We start from the raw sequence: 10,541 nt of genomic DNA, 5'->3' as shown, positions 1-10,541 counted from the left end.
ATTCTATGAATCAAACTTGACTAAACGGAAGAAAGTTTGGGTTTGGGTTTGAATCTATACAACTTTAACAAACACATATTCATTATTTTAAACCTAAAGTAAATCTCTCTCTCGGGAAAACTGTTCTCTCATATTACTATTTTCTTTTCTTCGATACACAATCTGTAATTATTTTATTTGTAAACATTATTATCATCTATTTCTCTACTGCAGTATATAATACAGGAGAGGGATCACTTCTGTCTTGCGTAGTATTTCACACGTAGAAGACACTTAAAAGAATTATTTGCCTCCAAACACACTGAAGGGAGGTAGCAAATTTCACCATGTCAAGGAAAGAAATGTAAAGGCAGCTATCCACTTCTGTTCAAGTTAAACTGCCAGTAGCTCCTTACCCTTAGGAATAGCACAAGTTGGAACAGAGCGGATTGGTAAATATTTACTGAAGAAATGAGTGATTAGAGATAGGCATTCTCTCATAATATAGGGATCATGAAAATTGTTCTGGATATCCAGTGCCCCTCTGACAAGAATATACCACGAATGGGATGGCCTTAACAAACAGGAGTTTATTCTTACAACGTGAAGACTTTAAGTCCAATTTCACAATGCCAGGCTCTAGGGGCTGTGTGAAAGCCCCTCGACCTTGGGCTTCAGCTCTGCCTCTTGCTCCCGGCCCACTGAAGCTACAGGCATCTCTTCACTCAGGCAGCTAGCTACTGGCTGCTGAGGCTAACAAGCCCAAGGTTGACAAATAAAATGGCACAGTTCTGATGTTACCAAACCACACGGCAGGACAGTAATTCAAGTCCATTGTAAGTCCCAAGGTCAGCAGGACATAGCAGGTTGCTGAGTAATGACACGGCCACGTGTAGGGTTCAAGCATGCCATAAGCTAGAGACCATTCTCGAAGTTGCTACTTATATATGGGAAACTGACCACATCCCTAAGGCAGCTCCTCAGCTGCTCACAGTAGATTCCACCATGGAGTGGATGACCAGTCTCATCATGGGGAACACTATGTCCAGCTGCCCAGCCACTCAACCAGGCCCAGCTAAGTTGACACACAAACATAATCACCATGAAAATGATACACAAAGCATTATAAAAAGGAACTGAACCTTCATCTGTTGCTGGTCAGAATGTCAAATGGTAGTTATTGTAGAAAACAGTTTGGCGGTTCCTCAAAAGTTGAGCATAGAGTTATTATATGACTGATAATCATAATTCTCACCTACTTGGTCATGTTGTCGGAAGGGATCATTCCCTGGAGAAGGATGTCATGCTTGGTAAGGTGGAGGGTGGAGAAAGAGGGGAAGGCCTTCAACGAGCTGGATTGACATGGTGGCTGTGACAATGGGCTCAAGTATAGCAGGGATCATAGAGCTGGCGCAGGATTGTGCGGTGTTTCATGCTGCTGTGCATGGGGTCACTATGAGTCGGAAACGACTCAACGGCACCTAACAACAACACCACAATCGTAATTCTAGGTATATATCCAAAAAAATGAAGGCAGAAACGCAAAAGAAACTGGTACAGGACTATAGGTTTCTTGCAGAGTTTTCACAGTAGCCAAAAGATGGAAATGGATAAACCAATATGGTATATACACAGGAACACTGATCAGACATAAAGAGAAATGAGGTCCTGATTCATGCCATAATATGAATGAACCTTGAAAATATCATGCTGAGTGAAAAAAGTCAGTCACAAAGGGACAAATAGTTTATGATCTCACTTATTTGAAATAAGCAAATATACAGAAACCTATTTCTTAGTAGTAGTAGTAGTAAAGAGCTCTGGTGGCACAGTGCCTAAGGCATTTGACTGCTAAACAGAAGGCTGGTGGTTCAAACCTGCCAGCCACTGCACGGAAGGAAGACATGGCAGTCTATTTCCCTAAAGATCTTACTGTCTCAGAATCCCAATGGGAGTGGCTATGAGTCAGAATCCACTCCACTGCAATGTGCTCGGTTGGTTTTCTTGTTTTGATGGTTACCAGGGGTGGAAGGGTTTGTTTGTTTTAATGGTTACCAGGGGTGGAAGGGAGGAAAGGAGTTTTTGCTTAGGGGGCACAGAGGTTATATTAATAGTGGTGGAATGATTTGCAAAAAGATAGCGAGAATGATTGCACAACTTAAAGAATGTAATCAGCGTTACTGAATTGTACATTAGAAATTGTTGAGATAGCATATGGTTTGTATATTTTCACTATAATTTTTCTGAAAAAGGAATTGGAGAAAAATCAACATCCTCCGATACAGCGGATCCTAACCCATAGGCACCTGGGACTAACGGGGGAGATTACAAAATAGCCAACAGCAAATAGCGAGCAGTGAACGAAGAGGTTGGCCAGAGCGAGGCAGGTCTGATCTGCTCCAGTAGCTACAGTGATGGAGAAGGAAAAGGATGTGATGCACTAGATCTCCGAGTCAGAGGTTTGGAAAGGTAAAAGCAAGACCCTCGGAGCTGTAGAAATTGTAAAGGTAAGCGGTGCTCAGAGAAGATGACAAAGTGCCAGCTAACGACAGGCACATACAGGAGGACAAGAAGTAGAAAACTACTTTTCCACCCAGGAGTCCAACCTCACGGCCAAGAACTAGGTGGCACAGGACGATCGCATCATCTCCAAGTGACCAAGTCACAGTTACAAAAAAGAGTGGTACGGTGGGAAGACTACAGGTCACGCGACGCATTGTGCGCCACATTTCCCTTCTAACGGAGAAAGCTATAGAGTCGGATTAACAAGGCTGGAGAGAAATATGTCTGTACTAAGTAATAGTGTGGAAATATCTAACATAATTTTATTGTCTGTCTCTGTGTTTTACATTTCTTACATATGTCCTACTTTGACCTTGCCCAAACAAAAGATGGCGACACAGGCGCTGGGTGCAATCATAGAGGTTCAGGCCTAGAGAAGCTCTATAGGAGCCGGCGGCTGCTAACAGGAAGTTTGGGGCGGGGCCGGTGATCCGGAGACCCGGCGTCTGATGCTAAGATGGAGGAGGAGGAGAGTCTCCGCGTGGTTCGTTGTGGCGGCAGCGAGTTGAACTTTAGAAGAGCGGTGTTCTCTGCAGATTCTAAGTATGAGACCTTTTCGGCAGTGTTGGGGGATGTAAATCCGCGGGCGTAGCGGGGAGAGAACTATCAGAGGCGCATCTGAATTCGCCAGCCCACTGATTGGCGCGCTGGGGAAGGGACGCATGCACGCGAGACCCCAGGGCACGAACGAGAGGTACAGGTGCTGGTGCCGGTGCGCGGCTCGAGAAGTCTTGTAGCACTGCGGGCATGGGCACGCCTTCCCACTCCTGGACAGTTTGCTTGCGGGTAGGTTGAGAAGTGCAAGGGCGGGCCCACGTGTTAATCGACGTTAGGATGACGGGAATATGGTCAGGGCTTCGATGTGTATGCATGCCACTGATCTTGTTATGCCACCAGGAGTATTCTTACTGTTTGGGATAGAATCGTGTCTTGGGATTACTGAACCTTTAAAGATTCCATTTTCCCATGCGTCACCTCGGGATAAAGAAAAAATAATAAGGTACCTTGGCAACCTTTTGAGAGCTTTGTGTGAAAACTGTTGTTAGTTAGATTCTGTGCGGCAATAAAAATTAATTAAACGCAACAACTGCCTGAGTGAAACCAGTTCGTCCATTCTGTGACCTTGACAAGTTTAATAATTCCTGCTTCAGTCACCTCGTTTGTAAAACGAGTAATACTTACTAACCCATCTCATAGGGTTATTGAGAGGATTGAATGCCTTAATACTTGTAAAGCTTCTAAAACAGTGCCTGGCATTTAATAATGGATTGATGTCTGTCAGTTACGATCATCATTATTGTTATGTTATCGTCATCTAGAGGTGACACTGTAATAATAAAAAGTTTTGCAAATAATTTAATGATAGTTTGACACTAAGCCCTGTCTTAGAAGAATAGAAATAGTATACTAGGAAATTTTGTATCCCCCACAATATCTTGTATATGAGTATATGGCAGATAGATGTTGAATCACGATTGAAGGAGCTTTTATGAATTCCCTTCAAAATGTAAAAACAAAAATGAATCCTTGTTTTTTAAAGTTCAAAAGGATTTTGTCGATATTCATGAGTTAGAAGACTGAGGCTTTACAAGCTTGCCAAAGTTTTGCCACTTTCGATTAACATGCAGAAATCCAGTTTGTTCTCTGGTGTACTGTTTCTGCAGGTTACTTATTGTGAGGTCTGTTGTGTATTTCATTCGCTAAGCCATACAGTTCACTTTAATATTTTGGTTCTTATTCCAAAATTATTTGTTACTATTATAACAAAATTATTCCTGTTACTATTGTAACAGGCTGAGATGACAAAAGCTAAGAGAGTTCAAATATTGATCCAACTCTCGGGGATCTTACAGTTGAGTGAGGAAAAAGGATGATGAGTAAGAGATAGTTCATGCTGTGGTACTGTGTAAGCTCCTAAGAAGGGGAGAGTGCTTCATACTGGGAAAATGGTGGTTCCTGAGGAGGTGACATTTAGGCTAGATCTGGAGTGGTGGGTAGTATTTAGACTGAAGAATGGATAGAAGGAATACCAAGTAGGGACCAGCACAAGCAAGAAGGGTAGAGGCATATTTTTGTTGAACAGCCTGTGATGCAAGTAGCTAGTAGGTGTGGTGAAGAGAACCAGTGGGAGATGATGAAGTTGGAAAGAGAACTTGGAGCCAGTTCTTGGTTGGTGTTGTTTGGTCCAAAACCAGAATTTCTTTGTTTTGTTTTTCATTCTAATCAGTAAAGGGGAGGAGTGTAACATGATTGTGTTTCTTTGAAAACTATATGTTACACTATATGTGTTGGAGAGTAGAGAGATGGATAGACAAGGCACAGGAATGGCCAAGAAGAAGGAGTCATGTGAAAGTGCCCCTCAAGTAATAAGATGTTGCATGACTGACAGGCATTTGCCCCACCAGTGACATTGGAGGAGGGCATTCCAACAAAGGGAAGAGCTTGGTTTGGGGATGGGAGGTCATGCATGTATTGTCAGTGTAATTGCAGCATAGGGTATAGGGTAGAAGAAGAGTCTGAAAGAGTAAAGACCAAGGGTTAGAAGGCTAGCGCAGGCATCCACGCAAAAAGTCATTTTGGCCTGAACTAAGATAACATCATTGAGAATGGAGGGAAGAGAAAGGTTTTTGGAGTGATTCTGTGATTAGGTTTAACAGAGATGTTGAGCTCAGTTTGGGGCCTATTAGTAAAACTGAAAAAACCAAACTCACTGCCATGGAGTCGATTCCGAGTTACAGTGACACCCATTGGGTTTTCAAGGCTGTAAATCTTTACAGAAGTAGATCACCCCATCTTCCTTCCACAGACCAGCTGGTGGGCTTGAACTGCTGACCTTCTGGTTCTCAGCCAAATGCCTTACCCACTATGCCACCAGAGTTCCTTCAGCATAGCTGGTAATCAGGGAGAAATTCGGGACTGAAGTTGGAGAAATTTAGGGATACAGATTTTTTGTTGTTATCTATTTACCCATTGCCTTTGAGTCAATTCCAACTGATAATGGCCCAGTAGAACAGAGCGGAACTGCCTCATAGGATTTCCAAGGCTGCAATCTTCACGGAAACAGACGGCCACATTGTTGTCCTCCAGAGGAGCTTGTGAGTTCCAAACACTAACCTTTTGGTTAGCAGCCAAGCACTTAACCACTGTGCCACCAGGGCTCCTTTGTTGCCTGTATAGAACAAATCATGAAAGCAGTTCTCCAGCAAATTAAACCACTTAGCATCAAGTTTTTGCTGACACATGGCAACCTCATGTGTTTCAGACAACTGTGTTCTGTAAGGTTGTGTTTTTTTGGTTGTTTGTTTTTAACTTTTTGTGATTTACATGACAGTTTACAGAGCAAATTGGTTTTCCATTCAATAGTTCACACACATTTTGATTCGTGACACTGATTGCAGTCCCCACAATGTGAAAGCACTCTTCCCACTTTATACCTGTGTTCACCATTTCCCTTTTCCCTTCATCCTTACTTCCTATCCCTTCCAGCCTTCTGAACTTTCTTCCTGGGCAAATGCTGCCTTTTTGTTTGATCTCATATGGTCGACTGTTCTGAGTGACTACCTCCTTGGTACTATTCACCTTATAGGCCTGTCTGTCATTTGGCTGAAAGTTGAGTCATGGATGAGTTCAGTTCCAGGCTTGAAGGGTATTTAAGGACCATAGTCTCAGGGGTTCTACCAGTCTCAGAGCCTTTTAATGATTTTGAGTTTTGTTCCACATTTTTCTCCCACTCTTATCTAGGACCTCCTATTGGTGATACCTCTCAGAGGGGTCAGCAAGTGTCAGCCAGGCACCACCTAGTTCTGTGGTTTCAGAGTCATGGAGGCTGAGGTTCACATGGTCCATCAGTCCTTTGAACTAATTATTTCCTTGCATCTTTGGTTTTCTTCATTCTTCTTTGGTCCGTGTCCAGATGACTTTCAATGGCTGATTTTTCGGCAGTAGGTCACCAGGGCCACCTTCCGGAAAGCCTCTGGGTGGACTCATAACCTCCAACCTTTCAGTTAGCATCCACATATGGTAACCATTTTACCACCCAGAGATTCTTTGAGCAAAGTCACAGGGTTGTAGTCAAGTCATCAAGGATTTTTTAAAGATCCATTATCTAAAACTCTTAGGCTACCTTTAGGGTAATTTTGTATTTTACCTCAAGGAGCTTATCCAGAAAGCTGAAATAGTAAATAAAGCAACAGAATTATGGAATTGTAGCAGCTTCATCTTGGCCACTAGGTACTTTTAGAACTAGACCTAAAACTCTCTTTTGCCTGCTTGATGAGGGTGGAGATGTGGTTGTACGGGGAAGTCCCTGGCATTCCCTAGCAGGTGTTTCTGATCCCCAGTCCAGTACTGCTCCCGTCACATCCTACACATCCCAGAGTTACATGGTTTTATGCATTGTAACATTATGGTTACTACAGTATAGAAAACTCAAACAGTGGGTGGTTCTTGCCTTTTAATTCCTATGTTGCCTTTTTATCTTCCTAAATTACTGCAAAGATAATTTCTCCAACTCTACTTTCCCTTTGCAGATAATTCTAGATAATGCTGCTGTAATAATTTCTCTAAAGTGCTGCTGCCATGACATTATTACCTTGACCCTATTTCTGGTCTTGCTCAGAACTCTGTGTACAAAAGAGACCTGGGGGAGCCAAATCGAGCAGAGCCCCGGACTTAGCGTTTGTTAGCTGACGTTTCTGATAATCAATGGCAAATTGGGGGACCTGGGAAGACACTGTTGTTAGAGGCAGAACCGCTGAAGAGTAATAATTGATACTAACACACATAACACAGTGAACACATAACACAGTGTCTGCATATATTCAGTGAGCAGAAAACTTGGTTAAGTTGGCTGTTTTTGCAGGATGTTTCTCTGCCGCCTGTGCCTGTAAACTGCTCTTCTGGGTCAGTGAAATAATCAGTCTCAGGTATCCCCGCAGCCTGGAACAGCACATAAACCTTTCATTGCTTGAAAGAAACTTCTGTTGCGTGTTTTCCTTTTTATCATAGACAGAAAGATGATAGTATCCGTAGTGTAAATGAACCTTACTTTTCCTTCTGTTTTCCAGGTACATCTTCTGTGTCTCTGGGGACTTTGTTAAAGTCTATAGCACAGCTACAGAGGAATGTGTGCACATACTGCATGGACACAGCAAACTGGTGACCGGGGTCCAGCCCAACCCCAACAACCATCTGCAGGTGTGATACTTTGAGGTGAACTTCTCAGGTGGTGAGCAAGGAAATAACCATGTTGATTTCTGAGTCAGGATGTTTTTCACTTATTTTTTATAAGGTCAAAGCCTAGAAGTCCTTTACCCGTGTTGTGTTCTCTGAGTCACTTATGCTAATAAGTATTACTTGGAAGAAGGGATCTGTGGCTGTATGAGTTTCTGAGATTTAAGGTTAAGAACAGTTAAATACATTTGTTACTTACAGAATTTATCTGGTCCCTTCATATGCATTGTGAATATCTAAAAGTGATACTGGTGTTTCTGAAACTTACTTGACTTCTGAACTCTTTGATTTCTTCAGAGTATCTTGAGGGATTAGTTGAGGAACACATTTCATGATATGTTGGCCTAGATTATTAATGTGATAGATCTAGCCTTTTAGAGATGAGGCTCATTAGGGTTAATTCAGATGTTACCTAATCTTAGGCCGTTGTCTGGACAAGAAAGTGTCCTTTAGTTGATAGTTCTTCAGTTAGTGGATCAAGACAAACTTAGAGATCTAGTTTTATCCAGATCTTCCCACTCCCCTCCACAAAGCAGCCCTTGCTTCTCAGAATTCAAGAATAACGAAATAGAATTCTGTTCTTAAGTTTCCATAAGGCCACAAAAGAGTTATCTCAACAATTTTTTGCTCTTGCTCTGGTTTTTGACTAAGTCCCGTATTTCTTGACTAAGTTGCAGCCAACCTAGAAGTTATAGCATAAGATTGGATTTGCATTGTGTTATCTCAGAGGAAATAGAGCAGAAAGTGACACTGAGCTTTTCCTTCTAAAATTAAATAAATTACTCTTGGAGATAAGTTAACATGATTAAAAACTCACCTAACTCTTCACAGGTTCTGAGCACCCTTTTTATCTTTGATGTCCTCTGAGGGTTTGATAAAACTCTCATAGCAAAAATACCCTATTGTTAAAATTGAAATTTGTGAAGTCTCTGTTACCAAGTTGTGTAGCAGAACAAAAAAACTCATATATACGTTGCATAAAAGATATGTTTCATTTGCCTGAAAGCTAAATAGGAGAGCAGTTTTAGTGGTAAAGTGGTGACGGAAGCAGGTATTCTATGTATTTAGGACTATTTGTGTATTAACCATTGTTTTGATAGTGGTTATATATTTTTCTGATCCACGTCGATTCTTCTCCTATTATATCTAGTAACTATGATACATATTTTTTATGTGATATAATTATTTTATTTGGATAAGTACTTTCTTACTCCAGCATTTTTAATTTCTATACTTTGAAGCCATGTTACCATTTGCAGAGATCTTAAAACTGTCACTTTCCTTCAAAGAGCTTAAAATTTATTATGGACAATATAAGCTAAGTGTTTTCCCAATAACAGCAACAAAATCTAGACTGGCCTTAGTTAAACTAAATACACTGGGACAAAAATAAAATACATGTTACTAAGACTTTCTGGTTTTACCGAAGTGTGGTACCTAGAACAGTGCTACAAGCTTTTGGTTATCGGCCTGTGGTGAGGTAAGTGTAGAGTGAGTGTCCTGAATTATATGGCACTTTGGCTTTGCCATAACAGCATCTAACCACATCGTCGTTTCTGTCCTGTTTTATGAAAATCTTGGTCCTTGATGGATTAGAAATTAAGTTTTTGAAAAAGTCCTTCCCAGACATTTGAGAAGCTATTCCTTTAATACTCATGGAAGAGAAAAGTATTTCCCTAATCCTAACCCTAACCCTAACCCTGATAAGGGACTGGGCTGTGAGAGCAATAGCAATAGTTGAATGCTTTTCATAATTTAATACCTTACCATTTTGTTGAAGATAGAGGGTTGACTTTTTTTTCCCTTCAATTTTAGTTAAAAGCTTGAAATTGATGAATCTGCTTTCTCCAGAGGGTTGCGATAGATTATTTTGCAGAAAACTTCAATCTCTACAATGAATTCATGAGCAGAATATGTATTCTACATCATCATTAATTGATAGCATGTTAGATTTCTATTTTATTAATCTGTTTATTATTATTATTTTATTAATTTTTTACCATTTTTACCCTTTTAGCTGTATTCTTGTTCCTTGGATGGCACAATTAAGCTGTGGGACTATTTAGATGGCATTTTGATAAAGGTATGTGGATTGATCTTCACTTTTCCTTGTGTGAAAAGAAATGGCAGCGTACTTTAATAACAGACACATTGTTTCCTTCTATCATGTCTAATCGCTGGCTAGCCTTCCTAAGCACGCTGTGAATTAAGCACCATAAAGAAAAAATATAAAACTTCTAACCAGAAGAAGGCAGTTAATAAAACTAGATGAAAATATCTGCATGGGCTATTATGCCTTTTAAAAAAATAATAGTAATAATAGTAATAACCTAGTAGAAAACTTAGTATATGATTTGAATATATAATCCACAGGAAAAAATACAAATAGCCAATAACATGAAGAAGTATTTTATTAATGAAATGTAAAATAAAATAAATGACATAGCTTTCGTTCTATCAGATTAGGCAAATCACAGGTTGAAAAAATATCTAGTGATTGGTTAAATCACTAGATAAATCCCTTTCATCCAAAATCAATGAGAGTAAGTATAATTAAGTACCCACCCTTTTGCTCCAGCAAGCTCACTAATAAGAATCTCTCATTAAAATAATGGCAAATATATATAGTCCTGCAACATTCTCTATGATAGAAGAAAAAAATTAAATGTAACCTTGGTGTCAGTTGGTAGGAGACTGGTTAAAAATATGATACATTCATTCAATAAAATACTGTACAACTATTTAAAAGAATCAGACTATGTGTATTA

The 10,541-nt window shown here is 40.4% G+C and overlaps 1 protein-coding gene across 1 annotated transcript in view; it reads left to right on the top strand.

Moving 5' to 3' along the window:
• The first annotated feature begins 2,998 nt into the window (after positions 1-2,998).
• Positions 2,999-10,541, top strand: part of WDR75 (WD repeat domain 75) — a 30,616-nt gene continuing 23,073 nt past the window's right edge. Inside the window, exons 1-3 of the mRNA XM_007954670.2 lie at positions 2,999-3,084; positions 7,608-7,737; positions 9,791-9,856. Coding sequence (XP_007952861.1) covers positions 2,999-3,084; positions 7,608-7,737; positions 9,791-9,856 — 282 coding nt within the window. The remainder of the gene's footprint in view (positions 3,085-7,607; positions 7,738-9,790; positions 9,857-10,541) is intronic.

The sequence above is a fragment of the Orycteropus afer genome, unplaced genomic scaffold (genome assembly GCF_000298275.1).
Source record: "Orycteropus afer afer isolate SDZICR_OR568_19922 unplaced genomic scaffold, OryAfe1.0 scaffold00001, whole genome shotgun sequence".
In the NCBI taxonomy this organism is placed as follows: Eukaryota; Metazoa; Chordata; class Mammalia; order Tubulidentata; family Orycteropodidae; genus Orycteropus; species Orycteropus afer.
This window is presented reverse-complemented; position numbering and strand designations above follow the sequence as displayed.